This window comes from Sardina pilchardus, chromosome 10 (genome assembly GCF_963854185.1).
Source record: "Sardina pilchardus chromosome 10, fSarPil1.1, whole genome shotgun sequence".
NCBI lineage: Eukaryota > Metazoa > Chordata > Actinopteri > Clupeiformes > Clupeidae > Sardina > Sardina pilchardus.
Window position 1 is genome coordinate 18,513,950 of NC_085003.1, and position 18,794 is coordinate 18,532,743.

At 41.7% G+C, this 18,794-nt stretch overlaps 1 protein-coding gene across 3 annotated transcripts; it reads left to right on the forward strand.

Annotated features, from left to right (window-relative positions):
- The first annotated feature begins 362 nt into the window (after positions 1-362).
- On the forward strand, positions 363-14,316 carry pax6a (paired box 6a). 3 transcript variants are annotated; one of them, XM_062546987.1, is made up of 13 exons: positions 363-491; positions 3,289-3,342; positions 4,295-4,318; positions 6,668-6,798; positions 7,220-7,255; positions 7,345-7,560; positions 7,926-8,091; positions 11,004-11,162; positions 11,360-11,442; positions 11,566-11,716; positions 11,987-12,099; positions 12,245-12,389; positions 13,279-14,316. In XM_062546987.1, exons 1-13 carry the CDS (start codon positions 479-481, stop codon positions 13,362-13,364), a joined length of 1,377 nt encoding a protein of 458 aa, XP_062402971.1. In that variant the 5' UTR covers positions 363-478; the 3' UTR covers positions 13,365-14,316. The 3 variants fall into 3 exon arrangements, with proteins under 3 accessions (XP_062402971.1, XP_062402969.1, XP_062402970.1); XM_062546985.1 differs by lacking the exon at positions 7,220-7,255; XM_062546986.1 differs by lacking the exons at positions 4,295-4,318; positions 7,220-7,255.
- The last annotated feature ends 4,478 nt before the right edge of the window (positions 14,317-18,794 follow it).

The window sequence follows — 18,794 nt, forward strand, 5'->3', positions numbered from 1 at the left end:
AGTGTATTTGCATGTGTGATTAGTTAGGTCTGGGGAGGGGGAAAACAACTAGCGTTTGGCTCTGCCCAGTTTCCCGCTCTGGCATCTGAGCAGGAGGAAGTGTTTTGCTGGAATATGATGACAGAGGTCAGGCTCCGCTAATGGGCCACTGAAGAGGAGTGGAGGCGAGGCTGAGGCGGATAGCAGGAACACATACACTAATACACTACTATCACCAATCAGCGTAGGTGCGCGCTCTCTCTCTCGCTCCCTCTCCCTCTCTCCCTCTCTCTCGCCCACGAGCGTGCATTTCTCAGTCTCGCGCAGCCCTGACATTCCAGTTTATTGTCAATCTCTGTTTCCTTCGCAGGGATTTCCATCTTTGTCCGTGATCAATCGGAAATTATAAAAGAAAACTCATCGAAGAGCTTATCCACCACTACTCTGATTCTTACGCACTGAGAACTGCCAAACAGGGCATTCGTTGGATCTTTTCAACATGCCACAAAAAGGTAAGTTATAGCATTTTGGCTTGTATGTAGTTTTGTGTGTTTTACGGTACGCTTTAAGGTATTGTTCGGCACAGAACTGTTTATATTCGCACACAAGCGCACTCACCCGCTCACGGTGGCGTGAGCACACATTGACGAACACACACACACACACACACACACACACACACACACACACACACACACACACACACACACACACACACACATGCACACGCACAATGGAAGACTACTTTCAGTGATATACTTAAAATTAACTATACTATGATTTCTGGTAGACACGTTAGAGAATAATTCACAGTGAGGGCAATTTGTGTTTGGCCGATAAGAAGTTTTTAAAGCTTGCTGGTCAAAGGGAGAAGCAACTTGTTCGCTTAGGAGACTAGTCATTTACGAAGCATTTGTATTAACTCCACACATTAAATACTCTACTACTTATGGATTATGTCGTTTTAATGCGACAGAGCAGTCCTTGTGTATGTCAAGAGAGCGCAAATAGTCACGTTAGGCCACTATCGGTCCAGAGAAGGGAGACTCATTGACCCGCTGAGGAGAGGGTGTCAGCTTGAATCACGTTGTCAGATTCTGCTTGGCGCTATCACAAAAGTGTACCGTGAACTTGATATATTTTTTACATTGTTATAATAGGCCTTAAATATTGGCTTCTCAAAAGCTTAATTTTCGCTTACAATTATACGTGAACAACGAGACTAAACAAGCATTTCTTAATTTATTAAACAGATTACAAAATAAGTAGCCTAGCCTACAATTTATTGTTTTATTTAGCATGATCCATGAAGAAAAGTTATTGAAGAAAAATGTATTTCAGAATGATGTCTGTTTACGTCTATAGCAGTAATAATAATAGGCCTAGTGGCACAGCAAAATATTGTTTATCAATGATTTGGCATAGGCCTATTCACGTTTCCTATTTTAAAAATACAATAATTTAAATTATGATTATAACCGGAAAACACGAATACTAATGATAATTATAGTAAAAAGCATACTGTGTTCAACATTCAAGGGGGATATTTCTGTACATGAATGTGAGCAGAATGTCAGGCCTGAGTAAGCGTCTTTAATTAACGCCCTTGATGTGGCGGATTAGAATGGGTGAAAATGCAGATTAGGCCAAAACAGTTGAGACTGCACCCTTAAAACAGATGATTATACAGAAAGTTCTGATATGCGACAATATCAGAGTGGATACATCAACTTGGCGTCATAATAAAATGACAGAGATAGAGTAGCGTGTAATTTATAATGTTCAATTGTAAGGAATGGTGATGATGTTTTATTAAAAATGCACGTGAAATGCATGCATAGCATTACTCAGGAAAAAGACATTGAGGCTAATTACATGCTAATGCACTATTGATGTATAATATAGCTTTGTAATTTGTGTATTACAAATAGGAACTACGTGGCATACGGTGTGTTCATAAATCATGAAACTTTTAATTTTCAGTTTTTATTTGCACCTCAATTCGTGACTTAATACCTCTCTACGTCGTGGCTTCAGAGTTTTACAAGGCTACACTGTTACTGTAAATATAGGCTACCCTGCTACTTCATGGGATGAGACAAGAGTTAATAAAAAGGAAGAAAATCAAAGCTGGCCTCCTTCTCGACAAATGTATTGAATGGCTCTTTATTGCGATTGTCTTTTACCAAATGAGCGCCCCACTGAGCTGTTGTGTCTTTTTGACAACCGCTAACGACGCACCAGAAACACAATTACCTCTAGATATTTATAACAAGAAATTACTTTTCTATTTCTCGAAGTGAGACAGACAAAAAAGCATTGGGGTACGGGCACCAGGTCATGGCAAGCAGCGGTAAGGCTATGGCGGGGAGGGGAGTGTGTTGTGCTGGCTTGCAGGAGAGGGAGGGGTCCTCCCCGAGCTCTTTGTATTTCTGAGAGTTGTTGGTACGTTTAGTTTGAAGCTGTGTAGCTAGTTAGGGAGCCGGGTTTTACTCTCTGGGTTTTGGTGTAGAAGCAGAAAGGAAGCCATTGTTGAAATTCAGCGGGCTTTGTTGGCAAGCCTTCACCCCCTCCCGGGTCCACTTTTTCAGCGCAACCGGGCGAGATAGACAGCGTGTGTCATTATGAGTGCATGTGAAGTACAGGAGAAATAGTGTTATCGCCTCATATGAAGTTTTAAAAAATATGAATAGGAAAAATAGGAAATAACAATGAACATGTCCGCCACTGGTGTTACTTCCGAATTAAGCGCAAGACAAAAATTATAAAACCTTCTTCAGTGATCGGTTTAGGGCGTGATACATAAATCTGGGAGGGAGAATTCAATTATAATTTTAGTTTGCAGAGACACGAAGAATAACTTTGTTAATTTCCATTATTTGCGACACAGGTGGTTTTGACGACTTAGTATAATCATTTAGTTTTCCTGGGTTGAAAAGTGTAAAATAAAATCTAGGACTGGTTCTGCAAAGAGAAGGTGTACTAATAAACTGTTTTGCTTTGTCCTAGGAAGATATTAACTAGTGCGAAGCAGATGAGAGTCTTTAATTTGTTTTAAGCGGACAGTCAACACTGTTATCAGGCAAGTTTAAATGCTGGATATACACACAAAATATGAATGCTTGTGAAAACACAGCATTGGCCTGTGTGCCCATACGTATAAAAGGAAAATAAATATAATACTAGAGGATGCAATATATGCAACGACTGCAGTACACTGACATATAGGCATATCCTGACAAATGTAATATTTGTAGTGTTGTGGAATGTCAATTCTGATCATGATTATTGTTTCTCCATGCCTAATAGAATACTATAACCGAGCCACGTGGGAGTCTGGCGTAGCCTCCATGATGCAAAACAGTAAGTGATTATTCTTATTTTGGGTGTGTGTTGATAAGCAGTGCTTTTACTAGTCCATACTGGGAGATGCATGGGTTGGATGTCTGTTTTGAGAGGATCTGCTATAGAGTAACATTTGAGGGTAGGCCTTGTCAAAGGGGTTTAGGAAAGATTGCCATCAGCTCAGAAAGGTGTGCAGTGTACTACACCTTCAACTAGCCTAGGTAGCAATGTCAATAGCACAACCTTTACAGTTGTCTTGCCTTGTTTAGCATTTGCTCTACAATTATGAGAAATGATGTTCTCTTAAAATGTGACAGTTCTTTAGGCTAACTAACTTGCCTGAAATCAGTAGTTGTCTGAATTAGTGTTAATATATGGATATGCAGGTGGATTAGACCTATTTGGCAAAAAAAAAAAAAAAAAACATTTGTGCACCTTCTGTTTAATGTGTGTAATATTAAAGGTTGGATGTCAAACTTAAAGGGACAGATACACTCTAGGCCTCCTTCATTCAAGTAAGATTAAGCATGAAAACAAAATCACACTTACATAGGGATACAGAGAGAGAGAGAGAGAGAGAGAGAGAGAGAGAGAGAGAGAGAGAGAGAGAGAGAGAGAGAGAGTTTCTGCTTGACTTGACATTAAATAATTGCAGAATGGTCTGAATTAATGTTAGGATTGGCTGCCAACCCACCCAATCCATTAACTAGAAGGAATTGACATTGCACGAATCTGATGGAACATTTATAATAATGTTTATGTAGATTTGAGTCTGAAACAGTGTGAGAGTGAAATAATATGGCTGGATAATACATTAAGTACAAAAGTGAGACAGGGAATATGAACTGCAGTGAGTCAAAGGGGGGTTGTGTAAAACACAGGAGAACCTGCTAAACAAAGTATGATTATTTATTTGGTTGGCAGAATAATAATAAACGAGACGTTATTTCCTTTCTTAATGCTGGACAAGAGGTGTATGACATCTGTAACGAAGGTGTGTGGAATGCCCTCCTCATTCTCTGTAATTGAATGACCCGTCTGCTGTAAGATGTTTTCATATGCTAATATTCCTGCATTGCCTGGCTCTGTACCATACACCATGCAATTATTTTTTTTTTGCAAAAAGGGCCTAATTCTATACCCAATTTAAAGGTGTAGGCCTCGAAGAGAGCAACAACACCAACACTTTAAAGACTTCTCTCTTAACAAAGCATGGGGAATCTAGGTCATCTGAAGTAGGACATACTGTTGGCAGTAACGGAGTGATGTTAGGTTTCATACTGCTGCGCACAGGAACAAAAAATATGTTGTGAAGAATTACCCGTGCATTTGAGACAGGTTGGCATGATTCAGTAGGCCACATACAGTATATACATTTATTGGCTGTGGTGTGATTTATTTCGATGGAATATGAAATATTTGCTTTACAAAAAAGACTGGACAAAAGTGATAGATGTGTTTTTATTTTATTTCCCCCCCCTCACATAATTCGGTGGTGATCTATGGTACATGTGACTGGGTAGATAAGGATGAGGCCCTTCGTTTTTGTTTAAAGGTCGTGGTTGGTTCTTGGGGCTTTGCTCTAATAACTTCTGGTTGTATGTGGAATGGAGCCTCCAAATTGACACCATATGTTTTCCTATTAATTGACTTGCAATAGAAAACAAGGCGCACAATCACTGCCATGGGGCGTGATCGACACCGCTCACCTTGGGGAATTATATAATGATTAAGACTTAACCTTTCGAGTTTTATTTTATATCCTAATCTAAGTGCTACTGCGCTCAAATGGATGTCTTTTAGTGAAGGGAGCCCCAAATCCTATACATCTCGTAAGTTAAAGGAAGGATTCAATTTTGTCCTATATTAACACGTTAATAAAGACATGACATGCCAGTGTATTTAGACTCGGATGCCAAACTCTGTGTTAACCTGTGCAGAACGCATTTAAGCTAAGCCTTCATCCGTAATTTCAGTCATATATTTTAATTGATATAATAATATATATAAATATGTATATATTTAATTTACCTTAAACTTATCCTTTTGTAATATTTTCAGCGGCCTGTGTGTTCTCGTCTTTTTCTTCATTCTAATAACATGCTCCTATGCATAACACATAACATAACAAATAGCTTCCTGCAGACTGCACGAGTGTAAATATAAGCTGTGGGTTTGTCGCTTGAAAAAAAAAGGATGTCACTTTTAATATATTAAGGGAGACGCGCGATCCCGGCACCGTGCCCGCGCAGAGCCCCTGGCTACCTTAAAATGAAGCTTCCCTTGAAGGGTAAATGAGTAGAGTCCAATTTAGTCTGAGTGATATCCAAATCCAGACAGAAAGGGTCGTTTTATCATGCTACTATTTGTCGTGACGATGCGATTTTCAAAAGCAGAGCGGTGTCATAAAGTGACATGCCTGCCACAAGTGCTCCAACTGATCTTTTCAATTAGCCTTCCATGCATGATCCAGGGCGACTTCCGCCTATTTCCAGAAATTAAGCTCAAACTTGACGTGCAGCTAGCTTTATTTTAAAGACAAATGTCAGGCAGGCTCATCATATTTTCCCCCTCTTCTATATTTGGAGCTTATTTATTGCTAAGGAGCTTGTGCTCTCGGAGTCAATTTAACGGGAGGCTCCGAAGGGAAGGGACCTGAGAACTAGAGCAAACATACTGTACACCAGGGAGGCTCGTTTTCCAGTTTGGCTTCAGGTTTGGTGCTTATGGAGTTTTGTTCCGCTATGATATTGCTGATGAATCCGTATGAAATTATTTGTTTACACGATGCAATATAAAGTTAAAAATTGTCAAGTTAAAAAGTTGATGTGTCGTTGCAGCTCATAGTGGATTAGTTGTTTTTTTTAAACGTTGCATTATACATTCAGTATAACAATGTAGTGTAGCTTCTTAAATAGCTTTGCGTTATTTGATCCGGTTAAGGCGGTGAAAAGATGTGCAAATCTGGGCTCAGCGGGCTGGAGATGTTTAGGTCGAGCTCATACCAGACTGCTGATGCTTATTCACAGTGTTTTTCATGTGTAATTATAATAAGATTATATTCATGATATTGCGCGCACATCTGGAATGGAGACACGAACATATGATGGACAAATAATGCTATAATTAGTATGATCATTTTCAAGTGATTTCTTGTTTCCTATGTGAATGCTCAGTTTTGTTTAGGAGCGCCTGCCAAGCTTGAAAACCTTGATTCATTTGCAAAACTGCACTAAAAGCTCATATTTGACGCTTGCAGCTTAATCGGGATGTTTTTTTATCGGGCAATTCTGTTATCGGTGCTGTCTGATATTAAGCGGATATTTCTCTTCTTCATGCGCAGGTCACAGCGGAGTGAACCAGCTTGGCGGGGTATTCGTTAACGGCAGACCGCTACCAGACTCTACCAGACAGAAGATAGTGGAGCTCGCCCACAGCGGTGCACGACCGTGTGACATATCCAGGATTTTGCAGGTGACATGTCTACATTCTTTTGACTGGCAGTCAAATTCAATAAATGTAACAGATTTGTTCCCTTTTGTGATTTCCCTAAGCTCGTATTAAGCGAGCTATTAGTCTTATATGCCTAAAAACACGATGGTACACCAGCAACTTTGCAAAGACTTTAACACAATCGTCGTGGCAGTTTCTACTATTAGCTACACATCACTAATAACATCACTTATATTAAATACCAGTAGCCTACATAAAGTCATTGCTATTAATAATTTATTGTGGGGCGTGTTATGTTAGTTGGTTGGTATCCAAAACCAAATTGTACGGCTACAAATAAAACGCCTCGTGTTGTATCGGCATTAAAGACACCTCACTATTTTTACATTTTTTAAAAGTGCATAAGCTCTCATACCACTGAAGGTATATTTTTGTGTTGTAGACCCATGCTGATGCAAAAGTGCTGGACAATGAAAACGTAAGCTTATCGTTGTTTGAAGAATACATTTATATTTCACGCTAGTCTTAAATAATGTATGTGAATTGTGTCTATTGTTTTCTATCTAGGTGTCGAACGGGTGTGTGAGTAAAATCCTGGGCAGATACTATGAAACAGGCTCCATCAGACCTAGAGCAATCGGTGGAAGTAAACCAAGAGTAGCAACTCCCGAGGTGGTCGGCAAAATTGCCCAATATAAGAGGGAGTGCCCGTCTATCTTCGCCTGGGAAATCCGAGACAGACTGCTATCAGAAGGGACCTGTACGAACGATAATATACCAAGTGTAAGTTCACCAGTGTGCGTTCCTATGGCAATAATCCATAATTTATATAGGGCCTAGACAATATTGTGTGCCCACATAAGTAATTATACGCTAATATAATAAACATAGAAAATGATAAATAATAAACGAGAGACATATTGTTGCGATTTAGCCTATGCATGCTCTTATGTGACCTTGAACCTTCAGTGATGGATTTCATTGATCACCGACTTAGTTCCGCTTCAGATGATGGTGGTTCCTTATCCAAACCATTGAGTGTGCATGCATGCAGTGAAGGGGGGCATGTAGTTGGGAAGTCACCGTGCCATCTTAACACAGATTGTGCTCTTTAATTAATGTGAGGCATTTTTGGGTTCGTCTTTCAGGTGTCGTCGATAAACAGAGTACTGCGCAACCTGGCTAGCGAAAAGCAACAGATGGGCGCAGATGGCATGTATGAGAAGCTGAGAATGCTGAACGGTCAGACGGGGACATGGGGGACTCGACCGGGCTGGTACCCCGGAACCTCCGTGCCAGGACAACCCAATCAAGGTATGGAGCGTTGTTTCTTCGAGGGAGTAAAGGAAATTATCAGCTGTAGGCTATAGATGTGTTTTTATACTCCGTTTATTACGCAACGCAGTTATAGCCTACATTCATCACATTTCGGAAATGTATTGGCTATGCATATGCATATACTGTAGGCATATGTAATAATAATGCATTATGTCTGCGTTCTGATCAAAATGATGGATTACTACAACCCTCTTTAAAATCGAGGCGTTTTTTTTTCTTTACTTTTCTTCAGCTCAGAAAAGGGCAAGTACCCATCCCGCATTTTGTTGTCCCTATTTCTATCACCCCTCTGGCTCAACTTGCCTGACGATGAAAAAACACAAAGCAGTGTGCGGGATCTCTTCTCTGTTATACAAAGGATGTTTCTGTCACACGCAAGAATTTGTTATGGGAACAGTTCTGTCGCTATGTAATTGCTCATTAGAGAACGTTTTGTTTCTCATTAAGGCGACATGAATTAACGTCTTGTTTGAGGAGACAGCTGTAGAAATGTTCCAGGGGACACCCCTGCACACGATATGGCGCCACTTGCCAATTAGATATGTCAGTTTTAAGAGACCTTAACAATGTAAGGTGGCCAAGAAGATAGGAAGAATGTTTGGCCTCTATATAAAATCTGCCTGTCTATCTGATTTTGTGACAAGCCAAAATCCAATTTCAAAAGGTGTCTTTAAAACTGGGCTTTAAAGGCAGAAGTAGCTTCAGCATTTATTTTGTGTGTGTGTGTGTGTGTGTGTGTGTGTGTGTGTGTGTGTGTGTGTGTGTGTGTGTGTGTGTGTGTGTGTGTGTGTGTGTGAGGGTTTGTCATGTGTGGGTTTTGTTCATGCATGTTGTAAATTCCACTATTGAGTAATAATCACAATGGCATTCAACAATGTGTGTGATAAATGTTATATGAGGTTAATAATAATAATAATAATAATAATAATAATAAGATGAGTATTATTATTATTGTTATTATTATTATTATTATTATTATAGGGTGCATAGCTGCATATATTGATTTGACTTCTGAGGCTATGAAGGGCCCATATAGCATACAGCAGACTGATGTCTCAAAGGGAGCAAATATTGTCTCAATCTGTAAAATGCCACGCACCACTGAATAAAGCAGTGAATTCATTGAGAGTGACAGGGCCTGAGAAGTGACAACTGCATATCTCTGTGTGTGTGCGTGTGTGTGTGCGTGTGTGTGCGTGTGTGTGCGTGTGTGTGTGTGTGCGCACGCATGCATGCATATGTGAAGATGAATATTCTTGTAGATGAGTTCATGGTTACTTTGGTGTGTTTTCCCCACTCATCATTTACCCCCATTGTCTATGGCTAAATGATGTTGCGTTTGGCGCACTATGGGGCTTTTTGTGGAGCACTTTACCGCAGTAATCAAACACCCCTCTGATCACTTTGAATCATGGAGTCTTCCTCCCAGTCTTCCTCCCAAGCAGATAAACTCACAAATGTACAAGTGACAAGTTTGGGCCATGGGATGAGGCCTGTGCCTTCACTCCTTTCAGCTAGTGTGCGATTGCTGTAGCTGCTACATCTGCGTCTCCATTTGACAAGCTTGCAGCTGAGCTGTCTCAGCAAGAGACCTGGAAGAGGGACGATGTGTGTTGTGTGTTGTTGTGTGTTCATCCAGTGTTGTCTTATAACTGTTGTCTTCCATTAGTTTGCTATTTACACCACATGTAGCATTTTGTTGTTGTTGTACCTTTGGTCGGAATAGGCCTACTTAAACAATTTCTAATACTTGATTATTAATAGCCGAGAACACTTTCAGTGGTGGTGCATGCTTTATAGTGACAGCCCCTATTATGTTAATCAGCATGTGCACTATAAACAACTTTGAAACTCTTTGAGTGAACAGACAACAATACAGAACAAATCAAATTGGAATCAGTTAAAGGCCCGTCTTACTGCCCGGCAAATATGATGATATCATCTACATAATGTCACTCAAGCGGGTGTAATTGAGCAAATTGCTGTTATACTCATGTCCAACAAGGCAGCAGGTTGAGGCTTATCAACTCACAGTCGGTTTCCCTGTCCCTTTTATTTAGCTAACTGGGACTGAATATAGAGATGTCCCATTCAGGCTCCCCTGGGCTGTTTTTCTCTCATTGCCTATAGAAGGCATAAATCCCGACTGGCGTTGAACAGACCAGCCCAGGGGACAGTGATTAATGATGGCCATGCATAAAGGTTAACATACTGAGCTGAAAAGTCTGTTGACTGGAATCCTTGTGCCACAATGAAGAGCACTGCATGCCTAAGGAGAATCCTTTTGTCGCCTCCTGCAATTGTGTCCTCAAAATTCTGCCCACGAAAGTTTGCCAACCCTTCTTGGGCCGAGTATTTAATAGTTTCCCTTACTCCTCCGGCATTGTGTCATTGTGAAAGGCAGCTCCTTCTATTCAAGTGTTGGTGGTCATCTCAATGGGTCTACAAACGCCCATATGGTGGCTACAATTGAAGGACCCTTCTGCTGAAGGGAGGGGGAAAAGTTTGGGGTTTTAAAACATTTCAGAGGGATTGAAAAGGTTTTACCACATTTTGTCACATTTCTGTAAAACCCCTTGGGCTCACAAGCTTTTGTTTGGTGGTGATAAAAGATCTGTGTTGAGGCAGTGAGATTGCTTGAAATATTTTCCCACAATATTTCAAAGTGCTGCACCCTGCTTTTTGTATATTTTGGTCCCAAGACAAGTTCTCCACATTTGAAAAAAACATCAGTTTAGGTGATAAACAATGGCCTAGTAAGCGAGAACGGGAGGGGGTATTTTGTGTACCCGAAAATAATCACCTTTTATTTAGCTTTAGATTATATGATTTGTGTAGAGATGGTCGTAGCATGTTGGTATTGATTGTGTCTTGTTTTTGTGTTGCAGATGGGTGCCAACAGTCTGATGGGGGAGGGGAAAACACTAACTCAATAAGTTCAAACGGGGAGGACTCAGAGGAGACGCAAATGAGGCTCCAGCTAAAACGAAAATTGCAACGGAATCGCACATCATTTACGCAGGAGCAGATCGAAGCACTTGAGAAAGGTATAGCATTAATAAAGCCCAGATTTCCCTCCTCAGTCAATAAGCATTGAATGCAAAAAAAGACAAACATTCTTGTGGTGAAAACTTGAAAAGACTTGGCAAGTGTGGGTTACTAGCTGAAATAATTTTCCATCGGTTGTGTGAGGCTTGCACATGACTGTGTTCGCTTAACAACTCTCATTCCATCTTCTCTCCAGAGTTTGAACGAACACATTATCCCGACGTCTTTGCCAGGGAACGGCTCGCAGCCAAAATCGATCTCCCTGAAGCCAGAATACAGGTGAGGCCTGTCTCTCCACCCCCCCCCCCCCCCTTTACACAAACAGTTCCTTCCGAGGCCATGCATGAGAATCTCACATGATCGCCGAGTGCTAAGCTAAGCTGGTGACCTTTGTGGACGCAGGTGTGGTTCTCAAACCGAAGAGCGAAGTGGCGGCGGGAGGAAAAGCTCCGTAACCAGAGACGGCAAGCTAGCAACTCCTCCAGTCACATACCAATCAGTAGCAGCTTCAATACCAGCGTCTATCAGCCTATACCACAGCCTACGACGCCAGGTAATTACTCACAAAACGCCAACATCGTGTCATGAATAAGAAAACGTGTGAAGGCATGCATTTACAATGAACAGTATGCTATTTTTAATGCAGGCATATATTTACGTTGAATCGTTTAACATTTAACATCATTAAGTAGCATACTACGTTATGAACTCTGATTATTAAATGAAATCAAACAGCAGTCGATGACTTCCAGTAAATAGTCATGGCTGAATGATGAAACAGTTACTAATTCCAACCTCCTTTTTTTCCCACACCTCACCATAGTATCCTTCACATCAGGGTCCATGTTGGGTAGACCAGACACATCGCTCACAAACACGTACAGTGCCCTGCCACCAATGCCAAGCTTCACAATGGCCAATAACCTGCCTATGCAAGTAAGTCTATCTGCTCTCTTCCAAGGTTTGGCAAATATGATATTGAAAGACATGTGGATGTTCTTGTTATGCTATATTGCATTGGTTGACCATATATTCTATTTCTCTCTCTCTCTCTCTCTCTCTCTCTCTCTGTCATTCATAGGCACCCAGCCAGACCTCGTCCTACTCTTGCATGTTACCCACCAGTCCGTCAGTAAATGGCCGAAGCTATGACACGTACACCCCCCCTCATATGCAGGCACATATGAACAGCCAAGCAATGGCCGCATCAGGCGCCACCTCAACAGGTACGCTCGCTGAAATGTAGACGCAGCGCGACAGTGCTTGTTGATATGTGTAGTACACGCTGTACAGTAACAACACAGTTTTGGATGGGTCATTAACTTCTAAGAGCATATTATGGAGTTGTGCCACTCACAGGAATAAACATTTTTTAATCTGTTATGCAATAGTTAAGTAATTGTTTTATTGTACAAATGACTCAATAGTTGTACTAGGGATTTTTTTTTAGATAACACAGGGGCAGTGTTTTATACGGCTTTCTTTTTGTTATGTTACCCATAAAATGTACCTTAAGATGTAAGGTAACTTTTTAAAGTATTTTCTAAAATATACTCAAGTAAGGCTTACTTCAGAAATTAAGTCTTGCATCAGCGTCTGGAAATATGGACAGTCTGATGTTAAACCACGATCTGCATCACACCTTTAAAAAGAAAAAAATGTGTTTATTATACTCCTTGTGAACGTGAACCTATGACTAACATCTACAGCTATAGTTATGTATTATTATTATTATTATTATTATTACGTTTTTATTATTATATTTATTTTGACTTAAATATTATTTCTTACTAGTATTCTTACTAGTAAAGATAACCAGTGTTCCAATCTGAGCCATGTCCATCATGCCCATAAATCTTTTGAAGGTTTATAAAATGCTAAGATGGAGACACCATACCTGGGAAACATACCGCAGGCTTTTTTGCAAGGGAAACATATATTTGTTTATTTATGTATTATCTGGGTCACTGGAACTGTTTTAATGTAAGCCAGAAATAGCATTGGCATAAACCAGTATTGCTCATCATTCTCTCTCTCTCTCTCTCTCTCTCTCTCTCTCTCTCTCTCTCTCTCTCTCTCTCTCTCTCTCTCTTTCTCTCTCATTTTACTTGGCAGGTCTCATCTCTCCAGGAGTATCAGTCCCAGTCCAAGTGCCAGGCAGTGAACCGGACATGTCTCAGTACTGGCCTAGACTACAATAAGGAGAGTTCCCTTCCCTTGCCACCCCACCCTCCTGTGCCGTTTCGCTGCAAGACGGCGGTGTTGTGGCAGTATTTTACTCCAGAGGAGAGGAGAAATAAGACTCTTGAGGACATTCTTTTTTTTCTACTGGGATTGTGCCATTCTCTATGTATCTTTGGATATGAAGACTCGAAGAAGAAAAAAGACAAACAAACTAATATGAGAAAAAAAACTCCTGTAAAGTGCCCTGTGTTATAAATGGAACATAAAATCTGTTTTCAGTTCCCAACTTGTCATTTTTTGATGTATTTGTAAATGGCCAATTGTATGTTAAGACAGAAAAAAATAACAACAATGGACGGACTATCCAACTAAGTCGGTCTGACAGCTGTTGAGGAGAACCTTTTTTTGGGAGGAAGACGACGTTCTGCCATGCATCATTTTATCAGCTTATATCAAACACCTCTCTCATTGTGTTTACCGGCGCTTGGAATCGGGAGAGGGAAAGCAGTGCCATTCGGTGGCATTGTCCGAGCCACATTACACAGTCGTGTAAAAAAGGTCCATTTATCAGTTATTTTCCAAAAGCTTGCTGGCAGACGCAAGGAGTATGTGGAATGCATTCATTGCTGAAGGGGAAATTCTTAGCTAAAAAAGTCAAAAGAATGAGAAAAAAATGTAGATTGTGTCTTCAATATATTTCAATTTGTTTATGTTGAAATGCGAAATGTAAGTATTTGTCTTCCCTAGGAGTCTCCCAGAACAATTTCTATAATAAAGTTAATTTCATTTATAATTCTCAGAATACTTCAGAAATGTTCATACATATTTACCATAACTAGATTCTTGCAGCCAGTTCAAGGTTGATTGGTTTAAAACACAATCTAAAGATTATGCTTTAGGCCTAACGAAGCAACCTTTGGCAAATGTTTTGACTTGAGTGTTTGCAAATTGTTTACATCTGGACATATCAGATACAATTGATTGTTGATTGTAAAACCAGACCAAAGCCTTTGTATGTCACATGACACAAATTTTATTTGCATTTTGATGTGTTGTTCTGCCAAATCTGTAGATATTTTAAGTGTTTTACATCAGCAAGGAATAGACCTTAATGTGGATTATTACTCTTATTTATGAAAACAAGACGTCACAAGCTGCAGTGAACCATTGCATTGCTTTTCAGAAGGCAAACATTAAACAATGTCTAAATCATTTCAATTTAATGTCATGCAAAATAATTACCGGGTCAGTTTGTGCAATACAGTGGCTTAGCCGCACTGTTCATAATTTCATGTGGCAATTTGCAAACCATACATATTGTTAACAGATGTTTAAATGTAGGTTTATATATATATACAGTATATAAAACAACATCAAAAGTTATGTTTGAAAACAACCATAAGGAGAAACACAATGGGTATTGTTTTTAGCAGATTGTCCATATCATTTTGCACAGCAAAGGTAGAATCAGAAGGATCTCTCATTCTAACACACACACACACACACACACACACACACACTCACCACCAACAACAACCATAAGCGTGAACTACTGCAACTAGCTCAATAAAATCACCCTTCATACTTTACAGGGCCCTCTTCAGGGGTATCATTAGAGAAAGGAAAAGAGTCTAAAGCAGGCTGTACCCAGAGCCAGTGAAAGGAGTGCTACTGCACTGTAGCACTGAGAGTGTTATTTTGCTTCACTTGCCTGCCCAGCGGGGTGAGGAATGGGAAGAGAAGTCCTAGAGAGAGCAGGGTCAGGTGCATGCGATTGGCCAGCTCTTCCCCCTCGCTGGAGTTATTTCAGTCTGGGAAAGAAGCAATTAGATACTCAGATCTCCAAGGGGAAATAGTTTAAGCATACCAAACGAGTTGTGGAATAGCAGCGTAAAACTTGTTGAATTCACTGAATGTCGAATTGGCCTCAAGAACTGGCTGTTGTACTTTGAAAGTTTTGTTTGAAATGGAGTAGATTTGCAATATTTAGCATTCTGTAGTTTGTTTTGCACTTTTACTGATAAGAGAAAGGATGTTCAGCTGAAATCTGCAGCTAGAGTTTTCAGGAGCTTCATCCTGGTAGACATTACAATCACAAGAGTTGATGATGCCTTTAGAGAGCACGATCAATGTGGTCAACCTTTAGCTAAAAGAAAGTTTAATAGTTTTCTTGAAATTCCAGATATAGCTGACACGCAGTGCACAATACACACAATAGCAGAATTTCCTGTATTTAAATCAATCTGAAATATTCTCGAATTAATTTTCGAAAAACCCGTATTCATTGCTGCCTCATCAATGCTGGGGGGACTCTGCGCTTCAGCTAGAGAAAAATCTCATCTAAAGGTCTTCTACTGTGAATACAGTGTTGTGTGGGCATGTGAAAGACCGCAGGCATTCACTGTGTTCTGGTACATTCCATTACGCTATTGTGCATAGCAACTCACTGATCCATATATTATATAGCTGACAGGGAGGCAGATCTCAGGTATGGAACATCTTGCTTCTATACTGTACATTCAAGCACGGATGGAGCCTTGAACCTAAAGCAAAAGTCACAGATGTGGCACCATCCTTTCAAAATAGGTCAAGGCTAGACTTCAGCCAGAAGCAGTGGCTGCAAGGGAGCGACTGTGACTGAGGTCTTCCTCGAATGCCCTACATACGGCCATAGTTCCATTCTGTAGTACACTGTAATCACCATATACATCCATGTGTAAAATCAAGACAGGTACATTTATGTTGGAAAACACACGCACGCACGCACGCACACACACAGTACATAAATGATTGCTGAAAACTACAGTTTTATGAAAATTATTCCAACTTAACTGCTGTAACAGCTTCCTCAATTCCTAACTGGAGAATCTGCTGGAATGGCTGCACATGCTGTATATGGAAAAAGTCAGCCTATATGGCCAGTGTTAAAATACTCCACTGTATGTGACTGTATGTGGCAGGCAACAACAGCAAAGGAAAATAGAGACCAAGCAAATAGAGATGAGAGAGAAGAAGAGTAACGACATAGTGTGTGAGAGAGAAAGAGAGAGAGAGAGAGGAAGAGTAACGGCAGAGCGAGAGAGCAAGAGGAAGAGTGCGAGAGATAGTGTGGGGGAGGTTTGGAAAGCTGGTCAGAGAGAGAAATAAAGAGGTGGGCAGTTTGTCACTTTGCAGCCATTAAGGAGCATTTAAATATGACAGGACACAATTATTTGTCTTGCTCTGTTGTTCACCGCAGATGTGTTCTCTGTAATGATGCCACACGTGGCTCCTTCAAGAGAGCCGAAGCAGGCGCTGCAGCGAGGGCTGTTTTCCCCTCTCAGCAGCTGCAGCAGCGACAGCTCCAGCTCCAGCCAGACACGCATGGAACTTAAGAGTCTCTGAAGTCATCGTTCAGTAATAAACATACCTTTCAGCGCTCAACCAAGTGACACTTTTTGTACAGAGTAATTCATGCCCTTTTTTTTCTAATCCTAACTGGCCAGCATGAAGTGTTTTGAGTAAGAGGGAGAGAGAGAGAGCTTGGGAGAGAGAGAGGGAGAGAGAGAGAGAGCTAGAGAGAGAGAGAGAGCGAGAGAGCACGCTACCATGATAGCTTGTTCCACACCAGCACTAATCTTCTCGCAAGCTGCTCCTGTGCCAACAGTCGTAACAAAGAGCCCTTCAATAAGTTCCCCGTGTGTAAATCCACATAAGGTAATGCAGGACGTGTTAAAAGGGGTTAAGAGAGAGGTTCTGTCTGAGTGGGGATTGGGTTGGTGGCCCGTGGCACTTGACGAACAATGCTTTAGAGTGGAGCTCTGGCTGGGTGGAGAGGTGGGGGTGGAGGGTGGAGGGGCGGACGGAGGGTGCTGGAGGCTCCATCACCCTCTGGAGTTTCCCCTGTGAGGGCCTGTCATTGGCAGTGAGAGCCACTTCACGCACACTCAACACCCCCTTCATACTGCTCTCTTCCAGTCACACTGAGAGAGAGAGAGAGAGAGGAAGAGAGAGAGAGAGGAGGGCTCTTGTCTGTCCACGCGGTGGTACTTATCGTCCTGCTAATGACGGATCCTGACCGCTCTCCTTTTGTAGGCTCTATTTACAAGGCCAGAAGTGAATTGCAGAGTCCAGCGCCTGTCCAGCATCGCTGCCTTGTTCAAGCTGCGGTCAATGGCTTAGCGGGCTCTTGAGCAGTACTGCACTTGAATGTACTGAACGCTGAAAGCTCGATATCCTCTCTCACACAACCAATTGAGGTCATCTGAGGCTCATGGGCAAGTGTGTAAGTCTACTTCAAGCTCTGCTAGTCTACAACACATGGAAAGCTGCCAACTTCAGACCGAGAGGTGCCAATTAGTTTCTTAAAACCTTGAAAGGCCAACGTCTAAGGAAAATTCGACTCTCAACACAGAAGTGGTTGTGATGACAGCACTTCTAACCTCATCCCCAATGGCGGATCGGTTTATGAAGATGGAGCAATAACGATGGAAACACTTCCGGAGCAGTCCTCAAAGAATCTTGTTTTTTAACAAGTTACACTTCATACACCAACTGCCTTGATATTACTATCAGCACACAAGTTAAGCCACGGGGAGAGGCGAGGCGAGGAATGGAGGCCTTTTTTTTTATTCACATGTTATCAGTTGAGAACATGTCGTGAAAATGCTCCTGTGGTATTTATGCAACACCTAACAACCCCCCTCCCAAAAAAAAACATTAAAAAAAAGAGAAAAAAAACAGAAGCCCATCCCAGCGGTGGCTTATCCACTGCTCCCCCACCCAGCACGCGGGCCCTGGACTACAATATTACTAACAGCGCGCCGCCAGAGGTCACCCTGAGGGACGTCACCCATGATGATTTTATCACAGGTACAGAGGGGCCACAAAATTTGCGAGATGGGATTTTTGACACGTGAGATGTGACTTGTTCTGTTTTTTTGTCTGGGGGGGGGGTTATGTATTTGTGTATGTGTGTGTGTGTGTGTGTGTGTGTGTGTTTGGGGGGGGGGGGACTGGTACTCTGTGTTTAATCACAATTTCTCCAGCCATTCATAAATCCTCTCCTAGATTATCGCACCATGGCTCTCTGCCTGTGTGTGCATGTGCCTGTTTGTGTGTGTGTGTGTGTGTGTGTGTGTGTCCACGTTTGTTTGTGGGAGTGTGAGCTCAGCCAGGTTTTAGCACGTAAGAGGGGACGGGTGACAACGTGGTGACAGCCCAGTGATGGGGTCTGGCTGGGGGAGCGGCGATGAGCCGACACGGCGGCGCGGGCGACAGATGGAGGTTTGGGCGGAGGGGGGGGCGGAGGGAGAGGGCCAGGTGGAGGACAGCCTCAACACCTCGCCCCACGATCGCCCGCTTCACCCAGCACCCGGCTTCTGCTGGACTCGGCCCGACTCCCTGTAGACTGGCAGAGAGAGAGAGAGAGAGAGAGAGAGAGAGAGAAGGAGAGAGAGAGGGAGAGA